Here is a 13284-nt window from a genome sequence, read left to right as displayed (position 1 = left end):
ATTTTCTTAGGTCGGAGCTTTACTTGCAAATGTTTCTGTGTGTACGAAAGGCAGGCACTGCCATTGTGCCTTCCAACTTACCCTGTGCAACTCAGTTTTTAGCACAGCCTTAAATTTAGCTTTTTAAAAAATAGTCTGTTTGAATAGACTCAGCAAACGGAAAAACCCAGATTTTGTATTAGAAGAACAAGCACTGCTCCACAGCTGGATCGACAGAGCAGGATAATACCTACTATATTAAAATTAAGACCCAGACTTGAACACACGCTGTTTCACTCACCGGGGCTTTCACCGAAATCACTCCGGATTTCTCACGTATATTAAAAAAAATTACACTCTCTCCCACTGGATGGCAGTGGCAAGTCACAATGACGCCTGCGCCAAGCAGAGCGGCGGCAGAGAGCGGAATAAAACACTTGCAAAGAGCTACCGTTCCTTTTTTCCTCGGTTAAAACCCACTTCTGTCAGGAACCGGCGGAGCGCCACACCACCACCAAAGACCAGTTCCTCAGACACCCCCGCCCGAGGGGCGCTAATGGCGGCTGCGGCCCCTCACACACCACTGACCAATCACCGCGCCGCAGCGGAGCCACGTGATCTCTGCCTCGGTAGCTATGGCGCCAAGATCGTTTACTTCCGCCTCGGCAGCAATGGCGGCCGCTCTTTTTCCGCCCCGCCCGCGCTCCTCCCCACCGTCACGTGGCCGTGCGCGGGCGCAGCACCCGGAAGTAGCGGCCGGCGGCGGGTGCACCCGCTTGGGCGCGCTGGGGGGTCGGAGGAGGAGAGTGGCAGTCCTGCGTTCCTGGCGTCCCGGTGAGGGGGTAAGGCGGGAGGTGGGGGGATCGTTGTTGTGAGGACCGGCCTGCTCCTCTCCTCGGGGCCCCGGACCGGGAAGGGGGCTCTGAGGTGTCGGGGAGGTGGGGAGCACTGAGGGGCCGGGTGGGCCCTGAGGGCCTGGAGAGGGGGGGAGCACTGAGGGGCCGGGTGGGCCTTGAGGAGACCGGGGAGTGGTCTCTCAGGCTGTGGGACAGCATCAACCCTGGACGAGGCTCTGCCTGAGGGGCTGGATGGCTATGAGGCGATATCGGGCTTCGGGGGGTGGGGGTGCTATATCGCGACCCCTGGGGGCCCCGGGCTGGTGGGGTGTGTGGCTTGGGAGTTGCTACCGCAGGGAGCCCAAAGCCCAGCCCTGCCCTTGGGGTTCATCTTCCCGGGGGGACTCTGAGAGGAAGGGGCTGGGAAGAGAGCCTGGTCTGAGGGTGCTGAGTGGGGTTTTGCCCCCTTTTCCCCCCAAAGCTGGGAGAGCCGGCTGTAGTTGGGGAGGGGAAGGGAGCAGGTGCTGGGGTCATGGGCAGCCTGGGTCAGGGCTGGTGGGAACAGCGCTGGGGAAGAGGGGAAGGTGCTGCCACCACATCCCAATTATCCTTAACTCTTCTTCCCCATTGCCAGTGTTTGGTGTTCGTAAAGCACCCATAGCTCTGGCATCTCCCCTGCATCTTTGCCTGTAGTCGCCATCGGCTCTTGGTGCTGTTGTTGCTGATTCAGGTCTCTTGGCCAGTGGGAGTGGGCGCTGCATGGCCAGTGCAGTGGGAGAGCCGTTGCCCGGTGGCCCCAGCTCTGGCAGACACAGCATGGGGGAGAGGAGCAATTTGCTCATCTAATCTGCTCTGGCAGGATTTCCTCCCTAGTGGCAGGATCAAAATCCTTCTAGATCAATAATGAGTGGAAAGTGTTACTAGTGTAGTGGGAGTAACATACAAGGAGAATATTATCGAGTGTTCTGAACGCATCCATAGGTGATTCTTCCTTTAGGGGAATTATTTTTGAGAGGTTAGAGTTCTTCAGGTTGTTTGGTTTTACCAAAAATGAAACTCGGGTCTTTAGAGGCTGGATCATGAACAGCATCAGGTTCTTTGTGTTTTGAGTTACCTTCAGTGGCCGCTTCTCTGTTTCCAGTTCATGGTTCAGCTTTTCTGTGGCTGGAAGAGCACATAGTTGTTGACACAAATGTTTGTGTGTGCAAATTTAACGCACCGTTTCTGTACCAATGGGAAAAAAAAAAATCAGTAATAGGACATCGACTTCAGCAAAAAAGTCTATAATCAAAGGAAAACCATTTACTCCTGCTGTAATAGAGGAGCAATCCTTAGGGGGGGGGGGTCGCAGATACACCTTTACAAGAAAGGAGCTGGCGGAAATCAGCCCAGGTCCTGGTGACCAGCGATTTGCTTCTGCAAGGGATAGCAGGTGAACTGGAAAGCTCAACATTTAGGCTGCAGATGGACTTTTAACCTGCTCTGGTGCGAGCCGATGGATGCTGACAGGATGAATTTCATCTGCATCCATGCCTGAGACAGCTTTGTGCTCCCAAGTGATGTGCCAGCCCACAAACTAGCTTAACAGCGCGGAAAGACTCAGATGACAGAAAAAGAGAGGTGGTCACAGAGGGAAGAGATTTCTGACCCTTTATGACAACCAGAATTATTAGCAGAAAGTCTCCCTCTCCTGCGCATTTTTATTCACGCAGTGCCTAGCGTAGTGAGGCCCAACCATGACTTGTGTCTCTTGGCCCTGCTGTAAAATAATACTCAAAGAGAACGTGTTGTTTTAAGGCATTTGCTGTAATTTTTTATTTCTGCTATAACTTTGGCACACTGTGGTTTACTGAATAGCTTTTTGATAACCAGGTAATACATGGTGGCAGAAAGGAATTAGTAGACTAAACTGCTGTTTCCTTTCTCTAATGACTGTCTGTCTCCCTTAGTCAGTAATACATCTTTGTGCCTGCTCTGCCTTGCAGGCTGGTGGAATAGGTATTTTTTTTACCTGCTGCCAAACTATGACAAAGAGCAGAATAGTTGATGCTAGCACCAAAACAAAGCCACGCAAAATTAAAACAGTGGCCATGCAGCTGAGTTTGCTACCTCTCACACCCTCGTTAGACATGAAAGGTGTATCGCTGGCTCTGTGGAAGATGTGTGTTGCCTTGCAATTTAGAAAGTACTTTCCCCTTTAAAATTCATGTTTTCTGTACTTGGAAAATGGCAAATGAAAACTGTAAAATGAGAAAACTGTAAATAAGTGTTAATCCAGCTGAAACCCAATAAGGTAGTTAAGCCTGCACACCAGCAGCTTTCCTGCAGGCAGAAATGGAGTGACTCACAGAACATACCGAGGTCTTATGTTATGAAGAATTAAGAAACAAAACCTATTGATTTATACTTGGCAACTGTTAAGTAACAAGAGTAAAAGTTGCTTTGTTTTATTATGCTCAGTGCTGTGCGTGAATGCATGAAAATAATCCCCTGAGGCAGTTGGCTTTCAGGGTAAAGCTGTTGAGTCTGCAAGCTTCAAAACTGATACCATCTGTTGTATAAATGGAAGCTAATGGTCTCTCACTGCTTTAAAAAAAAAAGTTAAATCTACAAGTTACCTAAGTGTTTATTACAAATTAATGGAGTATTACAAGACATTGAAGTCAGAATGTTCTAGCATACATAGTGACAGTGAATTAGTGGTGTTCCTGTGTGGACCCAACTCTGAATCAATTTGTCCTGTATTAATTGGTGTGCTTCAAGGATATTATTGTTGGTAACTCCTGACAAGGGTCAGCTTCTGTGTGGGTGGAATTGAAACTTCAAGGCTCTTCTGTAAATTTAGCCTCAGATCATCTGATGTTCCCAGTGTGCTTTGGGACTCCTTTGGGTTAGTTATCCTGAGATGGAAGAATGTGGTCTGAATACTTAGGCAGTAGGTTCGTGAAATAATACAAGTCTATTGTCTGACTGTGGAGTGAATTGTATGAACACTTATTAGATATAAATTTGGAGTGCTTTGTAAGTTAAAACCAAACTGAAAACGTGCTTTAGCTTTTTAAGCCACTTACAGCCTGCAACACAGTTTTCTTTCACTACAACTTGTTACACAGGAATGCTGTTACAAGAGCATCATCATTTCATAATAAGGCTGGTACAGTAAGGCAGTCAGGTGACTGTCTCTTGGGAGAATAATTAAATGGTTTGTGATGAAAACTGAGGATAAGTAAACTTGGCGCGAGTCAGAGTAGTACAATCAACTGATAAGAGCAAACTCACTCTGCAAATGCTTTATGCGAACAGCACAGCTTTTAAGTGCTGCCTCTGGTAAAGCTGTTGTATTGATTTCTAACTTTGTCTCTCTCTTTTTCAGGCTGACCTAAACTGAGTTTCTTCTAAACATCATGGGAGAGATTAAAGTCTCTCCTGACTATAACTGGTTCAGAAGCACAGTTCCTCTTAAAAAGGTACGTACAGCTGTAATCGACTTGTGGGTGAAATGTCTCCTCTTGCTTTGTAGTGGGGGAGACTGAGCTGTCTGGTTAATGCAGAACAGTTGTGGCTGTGCTAGTGACCTGCCTTATCTCCTGAACTGTTGTCCCACGTGTCATATGAATGCATGAAAGCATGCTCTTAATTTTCACGTGCTTCTCGGAGGTCACTTTCGCATGTGGTGGTGGGGAGCAGAGGCTCACAGTTGTGAGCCGTGGCAGCAGTACCTGGCATCCTGATGCCAGCAGTGCCTGAGGAAGAGACTCCAAGGAAATAGCACGTGTGGGGGACCACATGCATGGACTCTCATGGAGCTGCCTGCGTGCACTGCACCGAGGCAGGGCAGCTGACCCGGCTGCCATGTGGCCATGCTGCCAGAGCCACCTCTGCCATTCCTACCCACTGTCCTCAGGCTGAAGCAGAGCGTCTGAAGGCAACGTGTCGTGGCAGTTGGTTTGGTTTTTTTCCACCACGGTTAAGGAACACTGCGTACAGCCCGTTTCTTCCGCTGTGTGTCCTTTAGATGTCTTCTGCTTAATCACACTCTCCAACCACTTTCTCCTCTTGCTTGGATTTCTCCACTTCCTATCACTGAACCACAGGAGAGTGTTTGAGGTGTGCAGTGCTCCAAGTTCTGCTCTCTACGTGCCTAGTGGCAGAGAGTATAGAGTGTAGTACAAGTATGTAGCTCCTGATCTGGGCTAGCTCTCATGTGTACCTGTGCAGATAAGGCTTGCTGAGGCTGTGGCTACAGACTAACCTGCAGCAGCAGCCTGGACTCCTGCCAGCCTGAAGGACAGTCGTGCCTTTACACCCCAGTCTGCTGCTCCTGCAAGCACAGTCGCTCATGTAACCATACAACCTGAGCAGAGTCAGTGACCTGTCTTGCTTGAGGGCGTTTTGTAGTTTGTTTTTGTGCTGACTTCCAGCAGGTTCGGTTCCCTAATCTGGATGGCTGTGTGGGTTGCAGGAACGCAGGGATGGTGCTGGCAGCAGAGGCAAGAGCAGCACTACCTCTCTCAACAGCAAGTTGGTTGCAGTTGAGCCACTGGAAAGGGACTGTGTCTCCAAACCTAAGGAACAACACTTCAATGTGCCTAGTGTTATTTCTGCTCGGTGGTGTGTGGCTTTAAGAAATTACCCTTATGGAAGGGCTATAGGATTTTCTGTTCAGGGTTTCTCATTAATTTTTCCCAATTTGTGTCCTCTGTAAATAAGAAAGATCCGTCACTGTTGACTCTGCATGCTCTGTCTAGGCTCTGGCTGTCCAGCTTCTTTCTGTTTCTGGCCAGTACCAGATCTGCTGGGTCTATTTGTGCCATTGCCTCCAGGCAATGCCTCATCAGGTCAGCAAAGCCAGGAGGCAGCATTTCCGCAGAAAGAGGTGTGGATGACTGAGGCACTGGAGGTTGTGGTTACAACGGAACGCGTTGCTGCTGGCGTGGGGACTGTGTGATGCTGCAGCTCGATGCCAGGGGCTACTGCCTTCAGCTGCTGCCAACTACTTAGGATTTCAGAAATGGGGACATGTGTAAACTGAAGCTGCTGTTGACCTGGTGACCTTCAGAGTAGGGAATACCTTACCCTCTTGAGTGATTCAGTCTACCTAAAAGTAAAGTGATGCGACAGTGATGAACATGGGGTATGAAGAAGATAGAAATAAACTAACTAATCCTGGTTTCTGGAGAGAGAAGAAAAGAAAAAAAGAACAATTTAAAGATGTATTTAATCTCTGAAGCAGTCTTTAGGAATACATTTGCTTGTGTTATCCCCTCAAAAGTATAGACAAAGCATGTGCAGTACAGAGCAAGGAATGACCAACCATAATTACTGCTGGTAAGCACACGTTCCTGCTGTCAGATCAACCTAAGGAAGCGGAGTCAGAGCAGTTTGTTTGAAAACAGGCTGCGATGACAGGAGCAGGAAATGCACAGCTTCATCACCCTTCCTGCTCTTGTCAGATATAGGAAGTACAGCACAGAAAGTAACATATTTAAACTGAGTCTTCAGCTTTGCCTGTCAGCCTCCATTTGCATACACTGGTGTCTTATCTAAGTCCTTCCTAAAACTCTTCAGCAGCGGACACCCTGGCTCTGCTAAACTCAAGGGGGAAGGAAGTTCTGCCCCTTGTTTCAATGCAGGGCAGATTCTACCTTTTATGTGAACTGTAGGCGATCTTGATTGATCGACCAGAACAAGAAAAATGCTGGTGACCTACCCAATCAGCAGTTAACCACGCTGATGTCTGCCTACACAGTGCTTAGCCTTGTTTTGGAGCTGGAGTTAAACTGTCTGGCATGTGGCTAAAAATCAAATAGAACAATTGTCTAAACCCATTGATTCCTTGGGCTCAAGGAAAGAAACTTTATCTTTCAGCCTCAGTTCCCTTGACATGAACTAACTTTGGTTTTATGATTTTGCCTTTGGAAACGTTACTAAAGGTAAAGTTTGTAGTAGCCACTGACAGCATCTCAGGAGGGTCTGGAGCGCCTAGGACACCTGGCTGGCTGAAGGAGCATCCTATGAATAACTAGTCCTTTTCTGGAAGGACAAACTTTAAGTAAAAGTCCTAGATTGAAGTCGCCACAGAACAGAATGGATTGAGCCTCAGGACAACATGCCATCAACACTCTAATAATAAAAAAAACCCCAACAGCTACCCTGAACTGATCCAAAATTCCTGGTGGAATAACAGTTGAGAACAGAGAGGCCTGAGCTCTGGAGTTGTCTGCAAAGGGTTGTTTCTGCAGGAGTTGGGAGGGCTTTTGTACAAGGTTTATTTTAAAATGTTTTCAGTGGTCTGGAAGCTCTGGTATGCAAGCTTTCTTTTTTTTATTTTTTTTTTTTTTTCATAGAGACTTTACAAAACAACAGTATCATGTGATTTCTCACACGCTCTCAGAGCCTGAAATACTGGCTTTATTGCAGGCGGATTTGTTAGTCAAGCAAATCTGATTTGTGGTACGCTGTTCTCTGATTCCCTGAGAAGCTTAACTGCGGTGATGGAAAAGCGAGTTGTGCTTGTATATTGCTATTCAAAAAGCTATAAAATCTTGATTCAGAGGAGATGAATTCCCACTGTGTGATGCAGACTTTCCCCAGAGGTTTGTGCTGGTTGGTCTGGTATGAGCTGCACGCTTTTGCTGGGTTGTAGAGGGTTGAAAGAGCATCCTAAAAATACGCAGCAGTTTGCTGGTAGAACAGGCCTTGTAAAAACAAGTCAGGCTCCAGCATTGCTAGAAAAGACGACCTTTACCTAATTCCTGTGCCTTTAAAGATACTAATTGTGCTAAGACTTCTAGCTTCTGTCCTGAGATGTGCACAATATGAGGAACTGCTCGTTAAGGGTAGCAGCTCGTGTGTGAATAATCTCCTTCAGCTAGCTATGTGTCCTAGGCACTCCAGATGCTCCCGAGATGCTGCCAGATGATGGAAGTGGTTTTCTTTCCAGGTCAGCTTTATAGCACTGCTTTGGGAGTTGTGTGCGCCTCTGTTTCTGGCAGCAGGCTATAACTGTTTCGGATCAATAACTTGTGGTGTTAGTTGCTTAATTCAGTAGGCTTGCCTGTATCTAGCCCAGTAACATCATTTGTCCAGTGAATGCAAATGTCAATGGCTGTTTATAAAGCTGCCCCCAGGGGCAGTGCTTTTCCAGCCGACAGCTGTTGCTCTCCGTACCTAGAACTGACCTCCTGGGTCTGTCTCCTGGGTCATGGCACGGTGGCTCCTTTCCCAAGCATATTTTTCTGCATGTGGAATATTGCATAAATCTGATCCTTTGAAGCACGGTCTTGCTGTTCCCATGATTGATTTCTATATGAATTTTCAGATCCAGATGAACTATTGTTCTGATTAAGGCCTTCTGAGTTGAAATCCAGAGCAAAGCATTGCAAACTTTAGTTAATAGCATTTCCTCAGAAAGGAAGAGGTATTTTTTTCCAGGTGTAATTTTTGAAGTGCTGTCCATCACTCTAAAACCGACATAATTCACTACTTTCAGCACTTGCAGCGTTCTCCAGTTGTCTGCAGAAGGATGAGCTCTCATAAGACACCACATATTGTGCTGCCGCTGACTCTGCAGTGCAGTGTTCGTTATCCGGCTTATGTCAGGGCACACAAAGCATTTGGTTTGACAGTGCACGGCCACAGTTCTGTTTCCAGCAGTATTCACACAAATGCTGTAATTCCAGTGAGTAAACAGCCTTAGAGAAGAAAGCTATTGCGAAGAGGAGTAAAAGATGGTCTTGTTCAAAGGGGTCTGGAATATTACAATATTTACTAGATGACAGAAATTTTGTAGAAGCAATCCTGGAAGCTGGCTGAAGAATCACATTTGTCTTGTGTGTTTCTTCTCCCTCCCCTCTGTGCTTCTCTTTTTTCCAGATAATAGTAGACGATGATGACAGTAAAGTCTGGTCACTGTATGATGCAGGACCTAGGAGCATTCGCTGCCCACTCATATTTCTCCCTCCTGTAAGCGGAACGGCAGATGTGTTTTTCCAGCAAATTTTGGCGCTGACTGGCTGGGGCTACAGAGTTATCGCTGTGAGTATTCTCTGTCCTGTGTTAAAGTTAGCGTACTTGTGCTTGTTGCTCTAATTGGAGGTTGAATAATGAAGATGAACTCCTTAGTGTTGACTAAGGAGAATCCACAAAAAAAAAAAATTCTAACTTGTACTCCAGAGGATGCAGCATGCAGATCCAGGCTGAAATCCGCTGTATGTTTATGGCAGCGCTTACCCAGAGCCTTGTGCATACACGTTATTAACTTCTTGGTCTGTTTTCTCCCTTGTGTGCCCTGGATACAAGTCACCTCTGCCTCCAGCTGGATCTTTGTTAGCCATGAGGCAAGTGTATGGGTTAGTGTGCCTTAGGGATGGTGCATAACCTGGTTCTTAGCCTGCCTAGCTGCAGATGCTAAGTCCCTCTTCCTCAAAATCCTAACAGCATGCTGTTTTGTGTCTTTTCACCTCCTGAGCTGAACTGAAACGATTGATTTGTCCAACAATATTTCTGCAAAACTCTATGGCTTTAGGAGTACTGCTGTACCTCTAGCAGCAGTTAATGCTTTCTGTACCTGCCAACTTTACGTGCGACAAAATCGCTGAAAAATCATTCCAGCCTTTCCTCCCGCTGATTACAGAATGAAGCAACGCTGCACTTTCCCCAACAAATGTGCTCTGTGTTGCTTTCAGCTGTGTATTTTTTGTGCAAGCGAGGGGGAGGTGTTTGCACCCTCTGGCTGTAGGGACCTTGCTCAGGACTTTGAGCCTCGTGGTACAGGAGAGGCAGGTTGCTACCTTGGAACCTTTAATGGGAGAACTGGTATGACTTTCAAGCGGTCAGCTGACAGGTACTGATCGCAGACCGGCTTTTTCTGACTTCATCTTATTTTAGTTGCAGTATCCGGTGTACTGGGATCACCTTGAGTTCTGTGATGGATTCAGAAAACTGTTAGACCACCTTCAGCTGGATAAAGTGAGTGCTCCGAGATGGGGAAATGGATGTGTAGTTGCAATAAAAACCTAATGTTTGAAAGAACCTTATTAAGAGGAAGTGTATAAAATCTGACACAAAAATATAGCCTCTGAATAAAAAGTCTGTGTTGCAATTTTGCTTTTGAAACAAGTTTATTTTTGAAGGTGAATGCCCTTAAAAATTGTCATACTTGGTCTAAATTCAACAGCTGTTCTAGGCGTATTAAATTGTATTGGTTAACTAGTTTTTCATGAGATCCTGTGGAAGTTATCCTTCCTAACTCGTGTAGTACCAAATACCACAATAAAGTTGGATTGGAATAGCTATTGAAGACAAAGTAAAATGTTTGGGTTTTTTCTTAGGCTTGATGAACAAACAGAAATTTGAACTGTGACCTGGAAACGCTTCCTTCTTTCAGTATTTATCACATTTATGTTATGCATAAAACAAGAAGCTGAGTAGAAGAGTTTGATTCTTAAACAATGGGTCATGAGGACAGGGTGAAACTAAGCTGAATGACTTATTTTTGTAATGAAACGTGCTTAGAGATCACCTCTTTCACAAGTGTAACATGATCTCTGTTTGTTGTTTTGTTGTTGTTGTTGTTGTTGTTTGTTTTGTTTTTGTTTTTTCTTGAATTAGGTTCACCTTTTTGGAGCTTCTTTAGGAGGCTTTCTGGCCCAGAAATTTGCTGAATACACACACAAATCTCCGAGAGTTCAATCTCTGATCCTGTGTAATTCCTTTAGTGACACTTCTATCTTCAATCAGACATGGACAGCAAACAGGTAAGCGAGACTGACACAAGCAATCAGATTCCTGGCATTAATTTTTTTGCAGTGAAATGTGATACTGATCTGGTTGGACATGTGTCTAACCTGTTTCCAGCCTGAGTGAGGGAGGTGCAGGATGGAATACTTGTGACTTTTAAAGCTGCACCATGAGGAAAATGGAAATTTTCACAACCGGGAGTGTGGAATTTGACAGACGAGTCATCTTGTGGTCCTCTGTGCATGTGTGGTCAGATTTAAGGACTCTGCCTGTTTCCTAGCAAAACCATTTAGAGTGAGAAAAGTGTTAATCACCACATTTAAAAAAATACTCTGGCAATGTAAGACTAACAGCTTCCCAGCGCGTTTCAAGCACCTAGCTGCCAGGTTTTCCATCTCTGTGCTCTTGAAGCTGCTTCAGGATTTCATTTGAAGTTAAAGCATAAAGTCTGTGAGGAAAGGGAGTGCCTACAACAAAGCATCTTAAGGTTGGAGTCCCGGCTGCTTGAAGACTGTTACATCTTGTTTCTATTTTAGCTTTTGGCTGATGCCTGCTTTTATGCTGAAAAAAATTGTCCTTGGGAATTTTGCATCTGGTCCTCTGGATCCTGAAATGGCCGACGGGATTGACTTCATGGTGGACAGGGTAGGTCGCTGTGTACTCTGCTGGCTGTGATGTGAGTCTCTAGAAGATTTACTTAGCAGGAGATTGTAGTATTTCTGTAGTATTTCTGCTGCTCCAGGCCATGCTCTGGAGTCAGGAGCAACTAAAGAACATGTTTTAAGCATTTGTCTCATGAAGAGAGATACCAAGTTGGAACTATAATCTTCATCTGAAGTGCAGTTACGTTGGCCTTTAAAATTAACTTCTCTTTGAGTGTATTGTTAATATTGCATTAACTCCCTGCAGTGAAATGTGGTGTTAATCAGTATTTCTCTCTACTGAAAGCTGGAGAGTCTGGGCCAGAGCGAGCTCGCTTCAAGACTTACCCTCAACTGCCAGAACTCCTATGTAGAACCTCACAAAATTCGAGACATCCCTGTAACCATTATGGATGTAAGTTAATCTCAGTATAGTCCTTTTATTTAAACACCGTTTCCTCCCCGTGGCAGGTGGGGCCTGGATATTCTGTTAGTAAATTCATAAATATTTGCAGCGTCTAACTTAATATTTAGATAAGCCTTTGGGCAAGACCATGGTTCTTCTGTGTTACATTATGAATTGGGCAGTCTGTGCAATAACACAGCCATATGTTTATGTATCACAGCGTTGGCTTTCTAGTTGTTGATGCCTAATGTGTTTGCTTGTTTTCCATTTCATTAACGCTGTTCCACAGAGAAGCTGAGAATTGCTTCTAGAAGCAGCATATATCAGCTGGATTTAATGAACATAATCTGATTAAATTCAGAACTAACTGCTTTGACTTGTTACGTAGGTGTTTGACCAAAGTGCGCTTTCAACTGAAGCAAAAGAAGAGATGTATAAGCTTTATCCTAATGCCAGAAGAGCTCACCTCAAGACAGGAGGCAACTTCCCGTATCTCTGCAGGAGTGCTGAGGTCAATCTATATATTCAAGTGAGTCCCCGCATTCAAACCCAGTCTAGTAATGCGCATAGCCAGAACAGCAGGAGGAAACGCCTTCCTGCGCTTGCGCTTGTTTCTTTACCAGCCGGTGCTCTGCTGGCTCTGGCTCTCAGATCGCTGATACAGAAGGGCAGGGCTGGGAGCAGCCACAGTCACGGAGGACTGGCATTGCCCATTTCCTCTGTCCTTTCTCTGAACTCTTGTACTCCAGAGCCATGATTTCATCCTCAAAGGGATATTTCTCTTTTACCAAAACCTTATGCTTTTACACCTGTTTCAGTGTTGTTTTCCATGTCTGACAGATCCATTTGCTGCAGTTCCATGGTACCCGGTACGCAGCCATCGATCCCTCCATGGTCAGCGCGGAAGAGCTGGAAGTCCAAAAGATCAGTCTTCACACCAGCAACGAGCAAGAAGAGCAGTAGGTTTTGGAGTGCCGGGGAAAATGAGGAATCGGTTTGGTGGTCTTCCTGTGTACAATCAACTGTTCCCACTCTGCCTTTTTCCTTGTGTTAGCCGATTATCACTGTGTGATTCCAGCAGGATCAATAGTCAGTGAACTACCCGCGGACAGTAACCTCCAGCAGTATAACGGGATAGGATCTGTTTCATTTTTAGTCTTTGAATTCAAGGAAGCATCTTTCAAGACTACAGTTTTAAAAACAAAGACATTTTTGCTACCAAAGTCTTCACTATCATGTTCTTAAGCAGAACAGTATTTCTTTTTATATTTTTCACTCAGCTGTATATATTGCCACGTGCAGATTGTGTACTTATAAGCTGACATATATTTTTGTTGAATATTTGGTTTAAAAGATGTTTAAGTGCCAATGTTGCCATCACTTATTTGCTTCATATGTTGCGTTGTAAGTTAGTTTCTATTTGAAATAAAGCGTTTGAATTTTTAACTTTCTTGCTGTTAAAATGGTTTTCAATAAAACTTCAATTTCAGTAAGTGTCTCTTGTTCTGACTACAAGAGAGCAGCAGTGTAGCTTACTGCAGTCCTGGTGGGCCTCCACAGACACCTTTAGCAATTAAGAAAACCAGCACCTTTTGCTTGAATTCACCTCAAGCTTTAATTAAAAGGTTGCACTGGTTTAGCTCTAAGTAAGAATCATGTAGTATTTTTTAAATAAAAAATG

General features: G+C 45.3%; 1 protein-coding gene across 1 annotated transcript; it reads left to right on the top strand.

Moving 5' to 3' along the window:
- The first annotated feature begins 723 nt into the window (after positions 1-723).
- SPG21 (SPG21 abhydrolase domain containing, maspardin) lies at positions 724-13092 on the top strand. The gene is made up of 9 exons (XM_082488525.1): positions 724-821; positions 4189-4282; positions 8691-8852; positions 9705-9785; positions 10428-10573; positions 11093-11201; positions 11505-11612; positions 11992-12132; positions 12444-13092. Exons 2-9 carry the CDS (start codon positions 4220-4222, stop codon positions 12564-12566), a joined length of 933 nt encoding a protein of 310 aa, XP_082344651.1. The 5' UTR covers positions 724-821; positions 4189-4219; the 3' UTR covers positions 12567-13092.
- Positions 13093-13284: the final 192 nt, after the last annotated feature.

This window comes from Vanellus vanellus (assembly GCF_965231255.1).
Source record: "Vanellus vanellus genome assembly, chromosome: 11".
Classification (NCBI taxonomy): Eukaryota; Metazoa; Chordata; class Aves; order Charadriiformes; family Charadriidae; genus Vanellus; species Vanellus vanellus.
The sequence above is the reverse complement of the archived record's forward strand: the minus strand, read 5'-3'. Positions and strand labels throughout refer to the sequence as shown.

Excerpts from the sequence above, each read along its gene's own strand:
- SPG21 (XM_082488525.1), top strand. The coding sequence starts at position 4,220 with ATGGGAGAGATTAAAGTCTCTCCTGACTATAACTGGTTCAGAAGCACA. Across the intron at positions 9,786-10,427 it reads ACCACCTTCAGCTGGATAAA|GTTCACCTTTTTGGAGCTTC; the intron begins GTGAGTGCTCCG and ends TTCTTGAATTAG. Across the intron at positions 10,574-11,092 it reads CAGACATGGACAGCAAACAG|CTTTTGGCTGATGCCTGCTT; the intron begins GTAAGCGAGACT and ends TTTCTATTTTAG.